This window comes from Camelina sativa, chromosome 4 (assembly GCF_030686135.1).
Source record: "Camelina sativa cultivar CO46 ecotype springtype chromosome 4, ASM3068613v1".
NCBI classification, from domain to species: Eukaryota; Viridiplantae; Streptophyta; class Magnoliopsida; order Brassicales; family Brassicaceae; genus Camelina; species Camelina sativa.
The window spans coordinates 16510622-16527643 of NC_141883.1; the positions used below are offsets into that span (position 1 = coordinate 16510622).

General features: G+C 33.6%; 1 protein-coding gene, 2 long non-coding RNA genes and 1 pseudogene across 4 annotated transcripts; 2 read left to right on the forward strand and 2 right to left on the reverse strand.

Annotated features, from left to right (window-relative positions):
• The first annotated feature begins 3668 nt into the window (after positions 1-3668).
• Positions 3669-4349, forward strand: LOC147945827 (uncharacterized; annotated as a pseudogene).
• Positions 4350-5691: 1342 nt separating this feature from the next.
• Positions 5692-8339, reverse strand: LOC147945828 (uncharacterized). The gene is made up of 4 exons (XR_015596148.1): positions 8260-8339; positions 7052-8015; positions 6216-6897; positions 5692-6111 (listed from the first exon to the last, which is right to left on the reverse strand). It is a non-coding gene; the product is annotated as an uncharacterized LOC147945828 (long non-coding RNA).
• A 281-nt stretch (positions 8340-8620) lies between these two features.
• Positions 8621-10871, reverse strand: LOC104780329 (putative F-box/LRR-repeat protein At3g44810). 2 transcript variants are annotated; one of them, XM_019244616.2, is made up of 4 exons: positions 10732-10871; positions 9430-10362; positions 9199-9345; positions 8621-9090 (listed from the first exon to the last, which is right to left on the reverse strand). In XM_019244616.2, exons 2-4 carry the CDS (start codon positions 10342-10344, stop codon positions 8824-8826), a joined length of 1329 nt encoding a protein of 442 aa, XP_019100161.2. In that variant the 5' UTR covers positions 10345-10362; positions 10732-10871; the 3' UTR covers positions 8621-8823. The 2 variants fall into 2 exon arrangements, with proteins under 2 accessions (XP_019100161.2, XP_087366351.1); XM_087510225.1 differs by having other exon boundaries at positions 10486-10818.
• Positions 10872-15544: 4673 nt separating this feature from the next.
• On the forward strand, positions 15545-16797 carry LOC104780330 (uncharacterized). Its single transcript, XR_766704.2, has 3 exons — positions 15545-15717; positions 15808-15922; positions 16303-16797. It is a non-coding gene; the product is annotated as an uncharacterized LOC104780330 (long non-coding RNA).
• The last annotated feature ends 225 nt before the right edge of the window (positions 16798-17022 follow it).

Genomic DNA, 17022 nt, shown 5'->3' on the forward strand with positions numbered 1-17022 from the left:
GTATATATGTTGGGATTTTTGTGTCTTTCTCTTAAACAGTTTCTTATTCTTCTCTTTTTCTATATAATTTTCTATGATTGATTTAAAAATCTAACACAAACACTATTTATATAGTTATGATTCTAACACTGTAAATTTTACATTTCCCACTTTTCCTTCTTTGCATTTCTTCATGATTTCCATCTTTGCATTTATATTTTCTTTGTAGTTTTTTTTTTTTTTTTTTTTTTTTTTTAAATTTCTTGAGTTTTCTTTATCTTGAACAGAAATCAAATATATTCCAACGGAGTAACATATATTTCAGTTAACATAACATTACTCGTCAGTACATTCTTAATATAATTAGAGTAAGAACGACTAGCTGAATCTAGCATTGTACCTATAATTACAATTGACAATCTCTCCGGTTTTTCTCAAGAGATTAACAACAAATTTTATGAAAATCTCTCTAATGATCAAACACATACTTATCAGAGACGACAGAGCGATACCAAATTCATGAAGAAGGCAAAACATCAAATAATAATAACTTGAAAAACTATATAAGTAACCTTGGTGGTATCACTTTGCCAATGTTTTGCAAAACCTGAAAAACTAAAAGCCCGCCAGAAGGAACTTTATAATATCAACCATTATCAGTGGTTCCTAAAGACTGATTGCAAGAGAAATTGTATCAATTTATGTAGAGTTAGAGATGCTACAGCCCATGGGGATACATCGAACCTTTTTAAAGTTATACACTTACTATCGGTTTTTAATTTCTTTCGACGTAGTAAACGGTTAATTTCACAAACATTTTTCAAAATTGATTTTATGTTTTTTTCTTTTATTTACAACATCCTTCGACTGCAAACAGTGCCGGCCCAACCAATTTTGCTGCTTCAAGCAATTTTTTTTTTCCCATTAACAAACATTAGAAAAAAAGTTACAAAAACTGCTACACAAAGGTTCGAACTCTTAACACTGAAGAAGAATAAAGGCATATCCAACCACTGTACCACCACAAGGTTTTGAAAATTGATGCCTCTTAAATTGCTAATATAATCTGCCGCCTAAAGCCCTTGCTTTACGGGCTTTAGGTCAGGGCCGGCACTGACTGCAAATAACACAATTATTCATTAGCAATACATGTTAACACTTCAAAGTCTAAGGTTAACATGTAAAGGCATTTTACTCCCCCTTATTCATGTATGCATTCTTCTCGGAGAAGTCTTTGCTTTCTCTTCCTCACACGAACAACGATCTCTTCCCAAGTTGATCTCTCCCCAAACTCAACGGCTACACATCACTTGAATAAAAAACTCTGTTTTCTGCCTTTTTTAAGGAACCACCTCCAACACTCTTTTCCTGCAATGTCCCTTTCCGTATCTCAAAAAGGTAAGTGATCAAAGAGATTATCAAGACTTTCAAGAAACAATATATATCAAATTTGCAATTAAGAAGAAACGTAATTATATCAATGTTCAAAATACGATCCTTTACAATTATGGATTCTACAAAGAAAAATATATTGCCTCACAATTCACAACCACATGGAACACTGCAATAATTTACACTTAAAGATATTATAAAGGTTAACATTACTAAACCAATCCCCTATTGTTATCAGTTAGTAAGAAATTGCGCGAAGCTGCTTTGCTAGAAATTTTGTATTTTGATTTTTTGAAAGGTAATTATTAGTATTTATATTTATATAAAATTGGATTATATTAATAATGAAGATTACAATTTACACTTGTAAAATATTAAAATATTTACACGTGTATTGACGTGAGCTATGAAGTGTATTCTCTCTCGAGACCGAATTGCCAGAGATTAGAGACAGATTGTGCGGAGCTAGTCACGATGGTGCAGACTCCTGAAGATTGATCGGCGTTCTCTAATCAGCGAGATGATTTCTGTTTGCTCAAGACCTCTTTTCCATTCTTTTTATTGTCTAGGATTCAACGCACATCTAATTTGAAGATGGACTGCATTGCTAGAGCCTAGAGATCTCTTATTTTTATATTTATTGAATTATCAAAGGGGTTTTGGGACTAGGTCCGTACATTCCCTTAGACTAGAGACTAGATCATTTCATATGCTCTCATCCCAACTGTTATTCGAACTAGCGATGTCTAGGCTTTCCCTAAGAGACTTTACCAATTGAGCTATTGACACTTGGTAACATTTGTAGTACCTTACAAATGTTAATTGTATCTATATGGTTATAAAAATTCAGTTAGTTTCTTCTAAGTGTGAATTGTAATTTTTATGAATAATACAATTAAACTATATATAAATTAAAACACTGGTAATTGTTATTTTCTTAAAAAACAAAAAAATCCGCGTCATGGCATTGCGTGAATTCTTACAAAGCGAGCTGATTTGTTTAATGAAGCTAACATTATAGTATCTTACAAGTTCTTTCCGTCAATACAATCTAATTATATACACCTTAAAAAAAAATTACCTTTTTTATTAAATACAAAAGCTTTCGTGTGATGTCTTTCTTTACGCAAATCTTTACCAAGTGATAACCAATAGCTGATTAGTTAAGTGAAGCCAGCTTTTATTATGGCTTTGAGTGGAGAGTGGAACAAATCCGGTTCAGCCGTCACATGAAACGTTCCGTAATTAACAAGCCATTCACGTGTGTAAGTAAAAAAAGTGGTTTTTCCATTTTTTTAAATATTTTGAACCACTATAGTATATGCATGAGACTTTTATGAAGAAACATGCATGATTTGCCTACACCATAAAACCACTATTTTTTTGCTGTCTTCTGCTATGTTTCGCCCACTATTTTATTTTTTTCAATTTTATTAATAATTTTTTAACAATTTTAGTGGGATATACGCAATTCAACACATATACTGTTGTGTATTATCAACACATCTCAATACATACACTGTTATTATCAACACACATTTCAAAACACATACACTTCATCAAACACACTTCCTTGTGTCTATATAATACGAAAACTAAAATCTCAACAAACTTCATACCCACACCTAAAATCATATCCTCTCTTTTGAAAACTTTGCTCTGTCTCTACATTTTCTTTGGTTGAAAACTTTGCTTTATCTATATTTTTTTTGGTTGAAAACTTTGCTCTTTCTATATTTTCTTTTAATTGAAAATTCTGATCTTCTCATTTGATCCTTCAATTAAAGGTACGATACATTTTGTTTATAGCATATATTTATGTATCATGAATATTTTATTATAATCTCATAGATATAAATTAACTTTAAAAAAAAAACTATAGTCATATAGATATTTATAGTTATAATTCAAAGTATTTGTATAATATAATTAGAAATATTCATAAAAACTTTTTATATTCACAAGTTTAATTTAATAATTTTCATTAGTTATAATTCAAAGTATATATAAAATATATTTTAGTAATATTCATTATAAGTGTTTCTATTCATGATTTTAATTTATGAATTTATTATGATTTTTTATGATATAGATGTAATGTTGACGTTCAATGAAATGCGTAAAAAAGTTTTATGTATATTTGTTATCATTTATAAAGTACAAAAATTAATAAATTTCATATTCTCTATTTTTTTACCAGTTATAAGATTCCAACAAGACAAGAACTATTCCGAATTCCCGAACGACTGCAAATAGATCGAAGATATTGGCCATATTTTAGTGGATTTGTTGGAGCCATGGATAGGGTTCATGTATATGTTCAGGTGAAGCCTGAATTACAAAGAATGTATTGGAATCGACATGGTACAACATCATGAAAATATGTGATTTGAATATATTGTTTACATATGTCTAGAATGGAGCACCAGAATCTTGTCATGATACATCAGTTCTCGCAATAGCACAAGATAGTGATTCTGAATTTCATTTGCCTCCACTAGAAAAAATATTATGTTGTTGATCCTGGCTATCCAAATAAACAAGGGTTTCTTGCTCCATAAAGATCTTCACGAAACAGGATTATTCGGTATCATATGTCACAGTTCGAAAATGGACCTCCTCCTAGGAATAAACAAGAACTATTTAATCGATGTCACACATCTTTACGTTCTGTTATTAAGAGGACATTTGGAGTTTGGAAGAAGAAATGAAGGATTCTCTATGAATTTCCTAGATATAATATTCATGTGCAAAAAAGAGTGGTAACAGCTACGATGGGACTACATAATTTTATCAGAATTTCAAATTTTCAGATGACGATTTTGCACAAGTCATGAGAGAGACATAGATTATTAACACAAATTCTGAGTTTGATATAGGGGCTATGAAATCTGCATAGATAGCTGATGGCAATCTTGGCAAATATCAGCGAAAATATTGCAGATATGTTATGGGAAAATCAAAGTACTCGATGTTAGTTTTTTTTGTTATGTTGTATTTAAGTTTCTACTTAATGTTTTAGTATTTATGACAATAAATATATTTGTAGCATTTTAATTGAATATGTATACATTAAATATTTTTTATAATTTTAATTTGCATAAATATAAATAACATTTATATTAATATGTATTATATTATGTAAAATAATTTATTTACAATTTTTATTTTTTACAATATAAATATTTGATCCGTATTATTTGATCCGCTTTCACCATTCAAACATACATTTTGAACCGCTAGATCCGCTTGATCCGCACTTGTTCCGCTAGATCTGCTTGATCCGCTTTTATTCCGCCTGATCCGCTTGATCCGCTTGATCCGCTTTCTCCATATCTTACAAGTGTAAATTTGTTTGTATTAATATCTTACATAATATTATGTAAATTATATAAAAAAATTACACATAATTGAAATTTGGTAAATTAAAATATACACTCATTAAATTAAATTTTTTATATTAAATGAATAAAAATAAACAAAAAAATATAAATCTATCTTTGCTAATATACATGTGTTCATAAGTTATTTTATTCATTTAGCGTAGAAATTTAACCAATAAAAAATAATATTAAAGCTTAAAATAGCGATATATGTTATTAACATTAGTTTGATTGGATTGAAAAATACAATTTTAATAGAATATATTTATACGTAAGAATAAATACAAAAATTTAAAAAGAATGAAATTATAAGAGTGATATGTTTATTGTATCATGTGAATATTTGTGTAGTTTAACGTATCTTATAATTTTATCAAATGTAATCAAATGTAAATATTAGTATATTTTTACGTATCTTATCAATTTTAGCAAATGTAATCAAATGCGAAAAACACAAAGTTTTGGAAAAAAAATAAAGGTTGATTATAAGAATGAGCTTTTGATTACTTGATGAGTGTGTTAGTATATTTTATTTTATTTTTATATTTTTATTCATTTAGAGTTAGTTTGACATAATGAAAAATTATTAGGTATGCGACTACAACATATCAAAATTATATTTAAAACAAAATTAGTTTTCCAAAAATTTTGTGTATTTTTTTTATACTATTTATGTTTTATTAATTTATTTTAATAATTTTCATACTAACAAAAAATAATTTTATATGATGAAAGTTCAGCTCTGATTCGATTAATTTAGACAAACTGCACTTATATATTATGATGAAATAGATAGTTAAATTATATTGGAAAATGTAATGTTAGCAATGTATTTATTTAAACACCCGTGTATTTACGCGGATCCTTATCTAATTATTTAAAAGAGGATTACTAACAAATTTTAACTAGGTAGTGTATTAAATTTAAAATCAACAAATTTTGTATTCTAAATGGAAATTTTTTAAATATTTTTTTTAGATTCTTCTCTAAAAGATAAATGGATTTATCACATAGATATACAAAGAGTTGCAAAAATAGCCAAAATTTGCAAACTTAATCTTATAAAATAGGGGGAAAATGAACCTTTAATCTTATAATTATAAGCCCACAAGCAAAATTTTCATGGACACAGGCATGATTGGATAAAAAACTATAACTTTACTTTTAGTCCGTCTCTACATGTCGCCCTCTCATACTTCACGTCTTTACAGGTGCACAGGGCTGTTGGAAGAAAACTCCATATCATCGAGAATTAAACAGTTTAAGGTTTGTGGTGCTAGTGGCAGAGTCTATGCGCAGCTCATGATGAGGTTATTCAATATGCCAGTCAAATAAAGTGATCTTGCATAATGATCAACTGAATTAAACATGGAAGACACGTCAACATGTAAGAAAAAGGTTAGTCAGCACTCAGCATGATTCAAGAATTTTACAGAAGTTAAATGTAGTGTAGGAGGATACCCTGAGGCTACTGTTAACCGCAGTTAGGTCCTGCCTGCTGGGTCAGTTTCAATCCTTGCCTGAAAATAGAAAATACACATCATTTTGAGATGGCAATATTTTAGCTACCATTACTGAAAATAAAAACTCCATATCAACTCCAGGCTTAAGATTACTGCATACAGGTCCACATGGCCATTTGGGAAAGTGACTAGTCACTAATGCGTGAACTGGAATAAAACAACACTATGATTGGAATATCAGAAAAAAGTTAGATCAAACGGAGAATGGTTCTTGTACTTCCAGAGTAGAAAGGTTGTCTTTGTCACTTGATTATTAGGGTTGGGATCCTTTAACAAAACTACATTCAAGATCCGTGATGAAGTGAAAATATATAGAATACTTACAATCCCGGAAACTATCTAACAGATTCTCCGTTTCTGGAAGAGCAAGGTCTCTCACACCTCTAACCTCCGAGAGATGTAGATACATTTGATAAGAGCAACAAGACATATATTGAATTGACTTGCATTGAATCCAAATCTAGCAGTAAACAGTAAGCAAAAAAGAAGAAGTTATATATCAACCGATAGTTTCCTGTAAAGGCAGTAACTGACCTATAAGAGAGTCGAGAACTCCCGTAGAGTCGACTAAGAATACCCTGCGGGTAAGTGTCCTCGCCATCCAGATTTCACACACCAATCTATACATTGCAATCATAATGAATGGTTAGTGACTAACTATGTGCAGTGTAAATTGTGATCCTCATTGTTTAAAGTAGCCTAAACAGATAGAGATGCTTGTCATCTGTCAATCAGATTAGCCAATATAAATAGAAGGGAAGAATATAATCAAACCTGAATACATAAGGATCCTCTTATATGACACCACTACGTACCTTCCAAACAAACAAAAGCAATTAATAAAACAATTAAGAAACTGAAATGAGTACCTATATGGTATGCTTGTATGTAGAAAACGACTAGATGGACGTTATGGGTATATACAATTTTACATATCACTTTGACCAGCTCTGTTTTGCAAAAACAACAAACTTTAAAATCCAGCTCCCTACAATATTAAGGTCACGGAGATACCCCAATCATAAAACTGTTAAGACTGAGTCAATGTTTTGGCAAAGCCTAATCATGAACAAACACACATTCATGCAAATGGAGAGAAAGATTTACCAGTTGCTTCCTTTCGCTGTGAAAGTCAGAGACTTTGGCAGCAGTGGTAACATAGAAGAGGACGAAAAAGCCAGCACCAAAACAAAATCAGGAACATCAGAGTTGTTAAATGTTTCAAGAAGGAACAGCAATTGTTCAAGATGCCATAGCTTAAGGACCACAATATATAATGCCTAAACATGAACTTATGAATTATGAGCATAAATAATAAATCATTAAAAACTTAATTAAGACCTTATGAATTGGTTTTGGAAGAAAAAGAACAACAGATGGAAGATGATGATGAAGATGACAATGATAAAACAACTTGAATCTTAAGCCTGGATGAAGCTTGGGAAGCTTCAACATATCCTCTTTGAATTGCATCTCTTGAATACACTCCATCAAACTGATCGTCTTGTAAGTCATGTTATCATGGTCATCGTCATCATCATCATCCATCTAAGGATCTTGAAACTGACCTCAACAGCAGAAGAAGTCAATTGAAGGATCTTGATGTTGCCTATTCCGTTGATGGGATCTGTCACATTCGGGTCAAAAGGCTCATGAAAATCGTCATATTCTAAGACCAACAAGATTTGGACCAGAAGTTCAAAGAAGCCATAGAGACAGAACCCATCCCTAGTGGTACCTGAAACATGACAAGTACAACACACTTTGAAGAACCAACAATATAACACTAATTAACACATAGCAAGAACCAACAATATACTTTGAAGAAAATGGAACATTCCGACAACCTAGACAAAACTCAAAAATTGCCACCACAAAGCCTCAGATGATTAGATGATAAAAGCCCTAAAGGGACAGACAATACTACATGAACAACAGCTTCTTCTCAATTATAAACAAAATCAAGGGCAGACAAGACTTACACGAACAACAGCCTCTTCTTAATTTCCCATTTCTCAAGGTTCAGTTTGAGATTTTTTTTTTTTTTTTTCTTTTGGCTCTTGATATGTCTTTAGGTTTTCTTGTTTATAAGGTGGAGGATGGAGCTTATCAGTAACTGGATAGATTAGCTTCACTAAACTAGCCAGTTATTGGCTATTACAAAGTAAGACTTCACAAAAAGCCGCCACGTGGGCAAGTTAGTATTTTTTACTTTAAAAGGTAATTTTAGTGTTTTAACTTATCTGGATATAATTTTTTTTTGAATTTAATGTTAGAAATTAGAATTTAGATTATATTCAAAGAAAAATAATTTTTTTTTACGTTGCTAGAGCAAAGCACTTCTTAGACAAATCCATAACCATTTAAATAAAAACATACTTAATACATAACACATGATACCCACAACAACTGTTCAAGAAGCCATAATTTAAGGACCAACATAAATCATTAAAACATATGATATAGAACATGAGATGGATGGTAATAAGGATGATGATGCTGATGATCGATGATGCTGCTGACGATGCTGACAATGATGATGATGATCAAACAGCTTGCATTGTGAGAGTGGATGACGCTCTGGGAAGCTTCAACAAATCCTCTGTGAGTTGCACCCTTTTGGATTCAACCATTGTCGTTGGAAATTGGACTTGCAGCCCTTGAAGCCGCTCCATTTTCAGTAGGAAGTGGCTGACATGCTTCAACTCGTTTTCAGTTCCTTGATAACACATGATACCCAAGAAGTTTACCTTGTTAGTCTGTGGAATGCGAATCCCATCAAACTCTTGTTCATACGTGCAACATTTCAGACCCTGAAGTATTAACAAGAGTGATCACTTTAATTTAATTAGTTTCATGCCACATTCACACACACACACACACATATATATATATATATAACGTAAGATTTTGCTTTTTACCGAGAGGATCAGACATTTTAGGCTTGGAGAATGCTCTAGCATAAGTGGCAGTAGCTCTTTCCAAACTCTTTCTTTGTTACCGAAAAACACCAAATCAAGGAGGTTCTTGAACATAGGTAGTCCACATTTGCAGCATTCCGAAATCACCTGAAACACACACACACAGAATGTTATCTTGTTTTCTAAGTTCTAACCGAATGACAATGTGACCATACAAACAATGAAACTGACCTCAGTAGCAGAAAATGTCAACTGAAGCATCTTGACGTTGCGTACCCCATTCATGAGAACTGTGACATTCGGTTCAAATGGCTCATCACATTCTTCATGTTCTAGGAAATGAAGATCCAGCGTAGCTTTGACTAGTGAATCCAAATTCCAACGAAGATACCTAGGCCGAGCATAATCAACATAGAAGAGGTTGACAAGATTTGGTGCATCAAGTGAAACGAAGCTGAACAGATTAACATCTTCCGCGGATTTAGAGATGATAGAGAGTCTCTTAATGGTTTTGCTGCAAATGACTTGTGGCGTTCCTGAAAAATGCTTGTGGTGTATGGTTAAGTCCTCAAGTGCAGGGCAACCAGCAAGAAGCACATCAGACAACTCTCTTCCTAGAAACCAAACTGAACGAAGGAAGAGAATCGTAAGTACTGGAAGAAACGTATCATAAGGAATATTGTTGATGGCAAGTTTTTTCCCCAATGTTAGATTCACCAATGTTTTGTTGATGAATAAATTGGATGGCAAAAAGGTCCGTATCTCATCTGTTAAGCATAGTTTCAGCTCAGAGACACCTCGGTCCAGGGCATTTATTATCCAGCCGTCAACATGATCCTCGCCAGGTACCTCTCCACATTTGAGTGACAACTTGTTGATAGGTTGAGCGCCTTGCAAAGACAATGTTCTACCCACAAAATTCCTGAAACTCTCTTTGATTTCGTCCATATCATCTTCACCTACTTCTTCCGGGTTCAAAAAGTCGGAGTCGTCGAAGTCGAGATTCTGCCGGACAGCAAACAAAGTCCTCCACCTCTTGGCGAGAACAGAAGTTGAAGCGGCCTTTTTGGTTGGAAGGAAGGACAAGATTTGGACAAGAAGTTCGTCTGGAAGACAATTCATTGAAGCCATAGAGACAGAACCCATCCCTAGTGGTACCTGAAACTGAAACATGACATTTGAGCTCTATCACTAATTAACACATTCCCGCAAACAACATTATGTCACAAGTATGTATAGAACAATAAACTTTAAAGAAAATGGAACATTCCGATAACCTAGACAAACCTCAAAATTGACACCACAAACGGAAGATAAGGAGATTATTCCCACAGACAAATAGATACAGTTTCCATATTGAAAAAAAAATACAATAGAAAGAGACTTTATGACACAGTAAACAAAGCTACTAGGTCAAGGCTTTCAGGTTCAATTCGAATACCAAAACCCTAAAAGTTCAAGCTTTCTCCCCAAGAGACATGAGAATAAATTTCATCAAATTGTAAACGAACTCAAGGGATAGACAAGACTGACACGAACAACAGCTTCTTCTCAATTTCCCATTTCTCAAGGTTTAGTTTTGAGATTGTTTTTCTCTTCGTTTTTTTTTTCTGTTGTCTTGATAGGTCTTTAGGTTGTTTATACGGTGGAGGATAATGGAGGATAATGGCGTCATCAGTAACTGGATAGGTTATCACTTAAATAGTGATCTTATTGGTTATTACTAGGTAAGATTTCGTGTGAAGACGCCATGTGGGAAATTTTGTATTTTCTTCTGTTTTAGGTATAACTTTAGTGCTTTAATTTATATATAATTAGATTATATTAATTAATTATAAAGATTAAAAGTGTAAATTGCAAGATACTGTATAGTTCAAATAACGATAGAGAAAAATCTACAATGGTGCTTTTTGATATCACTATAGGTAGAGTTACCATTGGCATAAGTAGGTTGTATGGAAACGGAAACAGATATGCGGAAACGAAAACGAAACGTTTCGAAAAGGAGAAATGACTTTTTACTAAAATTAGGAAATGAAAATGTTTTAGAAACATATGAATATATATATATATATATATATATATATAAATATAATAAAACACCAAACATAAAACCATTTAAAAAGGCTTCAAACAACAAAAGTTCAAAATATAAATATTAAATAGTTGAATTAAAACACTAATAATATTATATATTTATATTTATAATAAATTTTTATATTTCAAAGTTATTTATTTATGAAGTTTTAGACTAAATAAAAGTTTCCATTGCGTTTCCAGAACGGAAATAGAGTTTCCATCGTGTTTTTAAATAGAAATTTTTTTGAAATCGTGTTTATGTGCTTTGTTTTCGTGTTTTCACTAGTTTTTGTTTCCAAAACTTTCGAAAACAGGAAACAGACTTCAAAAAAAAGTTTTCCATGCAACGTCGGTCATATTGGTATAGTTTGATTTTGTGGATAACTCCATTGTATCCATCGTGTTTGATAATTCCATTGTATATCCATCGTGTTTGATAATTCCATTGTATCCCTTTTTTTTTTGGGTTCTTTGGGTAAAAACTCCATTGTATCCTATTGAATTTATTTTTATGATGCTGAAGAAATATTGGTATATTTTGATTTTGTGGATTCTATTGTCAAGGGTCAGGGAACAGCCCAAAACCTATTTTGTGTTTTTTGTGTTTCTTGTGAAAGAAGCAACAGCATTCCCATAGTGGAAAAAGACTTCAAATCTGATTCACAGAAGGACTAGCTAGGGAGACTTTGAAGCTAATAAATACAAGTTCAGAGGGTTCAATAGATCATCAAAAGATAAGAAGCAAGAGAGAGAGAGAGAGAGAGAGAGAGAGACGGTTTCCGGGTTGTTTAGACTTGGGAAATATTTATCTTCAATTCTTCATCGTTTTTAATTGTCATTTTGAGGTGAATTTTACTTGAGCCACATAACATAATCTAGCAGCTGTCATGATATGTGTCCAGAGAAATTTCTTATTGGTGCTTTACGAATCTTCATAATCCATATGCTAGCATCTCCCATTTTGACACCAGCAAAAACTGCAAATACACACAAATATAACCCTATCAATGGTATTACTAGTTCTTCTAAAACCTTCTCTAGCTCTCCAGGAATTTACTAATACACATCACTATAAGAAAGGTAATACGTGCACAACAATACTTGTAGCTTACATGACTAAATAGTGTCAGCATGTAGAGTAATGAGAACAAAAAACCACCAGCTAGACTTACCTTTCTCATTTATTTAAAAAGTTCAACAAATTCTTTGGCCTAATGATCAAATACATACTTATCAAAGACGTCAGAGGAGATACCAAACTCAGGAAGAAAGCAAAGCATCAAAGAATAATCAAATGCTATACCTTATGAAAGGTGGAAATTCAGGTCAGCAACAGCCTCAGTGATATAAGCTTAATTTGCCAAACTTGCAAAATCAAAATCACATATGAAACAATACCTTCTGTACTATCTATGCAATGGTTGAGTTTTGAGTGTGTAACTGGCAAGACTCGTTTGTTTCCCACGTCGAGATCCAAATTCTTTCAGACAGTTTCTAAACACGTCTTTCTGAACATATTTTGAATGAGATGGCGAGCCAGGCGTTGCAAAAGCTGAAAATGGAGAGAGGAATTCACCATTTGTTTCCTTCTCTTTGAAGCTCAGAGACTTTGGCAGCAGGTGCCATAGAGGACGAAGATGGAAGCCAGAACCAAACTGTAGGATACAAACAATGTCACACATCTGAAGATTAGTAAATAAGTTTCTAATATATAAGCGAAGACCAACTCCAATTAGTATGAGGTTTTTTGGGAAGGAGCCCTAAGAAATCCGTGCGGGCTTTGCCACCTGGGCCCAAAGCGGACAATATCATACTAATAGGAGAGTTGGCTTAGGCTTGGAAAGCCAAACAATTGGTATCAGAGCCTAGGTCGAAAAGTGGACCCAGGGGAGTGGGTGTTGGGCTCAGTGTTCGGTGAGAAGGATCTCTCAAGAAGATGATATGATGAAGGGTGCCTCAAGAATACTTCAGGAATAAAGGGGTACCGGAGCCTAGGTACATGGGTTCCCCTGAAGGGGAGACCAAAATATTGTGGTACATAGTTTGAGGGGAGGTTTGTTGGGATACAAACAATGTCCCACATCTAAAGATTAGAAAATAAGTTTCTAATATATAAGCTAAGACCAATTCCAATTAGTATGAGACATTTTGGGAAGGTGTCCAATAAGAAATCCGTGCGGGCTTTGCCACCTGGACCTAAAACGGACAATATCATACTAATAGGGGGAGTTGGCTTGGGCTTGGAAAGCCCAACACAAACAAAAATCAAGAAGATCAGAGCTGATCTCGGGTACGAATACTATTCTTTTGACAGAAAGACACTCGTAAAAGGAAGAACCAAACTGTTCAAGAAGCCATACCTTAAGGAGAGAAACATATGTTGAAGCAGCTTGTTCGTGAGAAGTAAGTACATAATTTGGCACCTCTGGAAGACAATTCAACGAAGCCATATAGACAGTATACCCTAATTAATTACAACATTTTGAAGAAATTAGAACATTTGAAAACTTATATACAAAGCTTAAAATTGCATCAACGAAACCATATTACAGAATGAGAAGGTTTCAACAGAGCAACTGAGAAGAGACGGAGAGAGGTAATTTGACTAATCGAATTAACAAAGAGAGTTCAAGATAGTACCCAAAGCTAAAGGCCAAACCTTTAAGGTTCAATTTAAACCCTAGAAACCCCAAAAGTTCGAGCTTTCTCACCCGATGACAGAAGAATCATTCATGATCAAGCTGTATATATTTACATGATAAACCTACGCCATATTTTTTTTTGTAGTGAAATATACACTTGTATATACAAGATTGATATTAAGAATGCGTATGATTTTTTTTTTTTTTTTTTTTTTTTTGAATAAAATGTAAAATTTATTCAGAAAAACTTTTGTACATCGGTTGCAGCGTTTGTTTTAATAAAGAGCATACATTTTAAAAGAAGAAAGCTTGAGAAACTTGTGCCTTAGGTAGGAGGATAGCGTGTGGCGAGCCATGTGACCAGACCGTCGTGTAACTTCCCGTCTCCCTGTTCTTGGATTGAAAGCAATCGATTTCGAATTTGTTGATCGAGTCGTCGAACTAGCTGAGCTGAAGGAAGGAATGTGTCCCCATTGCGTCTTGCGTTTCGTTCCATCCACAGTGAATGAATGGTGAGCTGAAAAACATACCGTAATAGATATAGTCTGGTAGAGCCCAATGAGGTATCTGTCAATAAAGGTAGTAGGTGAGTCCAAGAGGGTGTGTAGCGCGTGAGGAGTAGTTTGGATGTGAGGCCAGACCAAACCTCCCGAGAGTAACAACAAGCAAAGAACAGGTGATTTCTAGTTTCCAAAGACTGGGTTGCAGAGAGTGCAGGTCGGATTGACACCCACATTCCAAGCCCGCATTCTATCACATGTGAAGAGTCGATTGTGGATGGCTAGCCAAACCATAAAAGCATATTTTGGCTATCACATGCGTATGAAAAAAATTGAGTTTATAAGAATGAATTTTTGATTATTTACCAAATATATCTGCAGTATATTATGCAGGGGCGGATCTAGTGATTAATAACTTGATTTTTTGTTCTGTTTACGGCTTGATCTTGATATGCTCACTACAAGAAAAAACTGTCCATAGCCGCAAATGAGCTACAAACATGTCGTGGCTATGTAATTTTAGCCTCAAATGAGACACAATCTTAAAACGTGGAAATTTGTGGCTATTTTGTGTCTAATTTGTGTCTATATAGCCACAAACATTTTCTGTGATTATTTGTGGCAAGATAGCCACATGTAGCCACAAAATTTTTCATAACTATATAACCACGACCTAGTTAAGTATATTTTGTGGCAAAAGATAGCCAAAACCAAAAATTGTAAATATTTGTTGCTATAGACATAGAACTAGTTCGAATTGGTAAATATTTGTACTGTCCTCACTATATGTGGCAAATGCTTTGCTCATGATTTGGAATGAATTCAGTACTTCTTATCATTAACTATGACAAAAATCATAGTATGAATCGTGTTTTACTTATGGTTTCATCGAAGACAAATCAAACTTAAAATTTTGAAAATCTTCCAAGAAAAAAAAACAAGTGTTTGGTGTAAATCCAGCAAATTAAAGAGACAAAATGAGTTTGACAGATTCATATTTACAAGTGTTTGGTGTAAATCCAAGTGTTTGGTGTAAATTTCTTTCTCTGATTCTCTCTAGTCCGCCGATTTCACTCTCTCTCTCAACGAGTAGTATTACAAGTTAGCCATAGTTCATCTTTAATTACTCTGTTGTTTGTTCCTCAGTCTCTCTTTCTTTCTCTAATCCCTTTCTCTTTCATTCTCCCTGACGGTTTCTTGGACGAGAGGCGGGACGCGCTGGACATTTCAAACCCCGGATCGTCGGTTCTCCGTCTCACAAAGGTCCGAAACCTCTGAATTTCGATCTCTTTCTCTGAGTAAGAAGGTTTTGTATGAGTATAATCTTGTGTGGTTCAAATCTGTATATAACCCTAGCCAATTTAACTAAGTCTTTAACATATTTGCAGATGAATGTTCGCAAGGAGCTAACCGGACTTCCAGACATCCACATGGACTGCACCACCTCTCAGATCCAGATGGATTAGGCACTCACCGCAATGTTTCAGGAGCCAAAAAAAAAACGTACGTGTGTTGCTTATGAGATGGTTTGTCCACCTTTCTCATTTTTTGTGTTTGTGGTTATTATTGACACTATGCTTTCTGAGTCACTTGAGGCTGGTGGAGTACCACCTTCAGCAACTGAGATTTGTGATTGTGATTGTGAATGTGTCAAAACTCTCTCTCTGCAAATCATTGTTTTCGTGTGGTGGTCTTATAATTAAGATCAGTGAGATTTGTTTGTTTCCTTTTACTAATGTTCTCTTATGATTTGATAATGTGTTTTATTTATGTGAGTGTTATTAATAATCTAATGTTCTGTCAAAGCTTGTGTGATAATGTATTTTTAATTTGCTGCTTCTCTTTTGCTAACCAAGTTTTGATTGACTTTTTTTTCTCTGCAGATGGTAATTAACAAACAAAGGGCATATCTATGGTCTTGGATCATTTCAATATCAAAATGATGATCCTAATGAGTCTGTTTCTGCTTCTCTTCGTCGAAACTTCGATGAAGAAAACATAGATGTGATTGCGCGGGACTTGGATATAATTTTAACGCCGTAACGGAGAAGATTCAGTAACTACTCTTCAAACCAACAAGTCAAGACTCCACGTGCTGATGGAGCTTTCATCAACTGCAAGTCCATCTACACATGCTGACTCAGCTGTTGGTCCAACACAAGAACCAGTGCAGCACCCAACCGCACCTCTCCGATCAACCTATCCAACATGACTTTGATATCTGTTGAGGTATTTAAATTTGGTCTCTACTAATATGTCGTTTCAATGGACTTGAATCTATGTAATTTGTCATTTTTGTTTTTTTTTTGTATCTTTAAACCTGTGTAGTTTGGATATAAAACTCTATGGTGTTAATAAGATTAATGGCTTTTATATTATTAGCAAATTAATTTAATTTCCCAATAGTTTTGTTTTAGTATATTTTTTTACTTAGCCACTGTTTTGTTGTGGCCAATTTGTGACAAATAGTTACAGATTATTTGTAGCTAAGTTGTGGATACTATAGCCATTACCTTACTCGTCGCCAATTTGTGGATTTAAGCTACGATCATATTTGTAACATGTCATGGCTAATGGTTACGAATTATTTTGTTGTTAAACTG

Coding starts and splice junctions, on each gene's coding strand:
- LOC104780329 (XM_019244616.2), bottom strand. CDS start 10,344: ATGGGTTCTGTCTCTATGGCTTCAATGAATTGTCTTCCAGACGAACTT. Junction 9,346..9,429: donor TGACATTTTCTGCTACTGAG/GTCAGTTTCATT, acceptor TGTGTGTTTCAG/GTGATTTCGGAATGCTGCAA. Junction 9,091..9,198: donor TAAAATGTCTGATCCTCTCG/GTAAAAAGCAAA, acceptor TTAATACTTCAG/GGTCTGAAATGTTGCACGTA.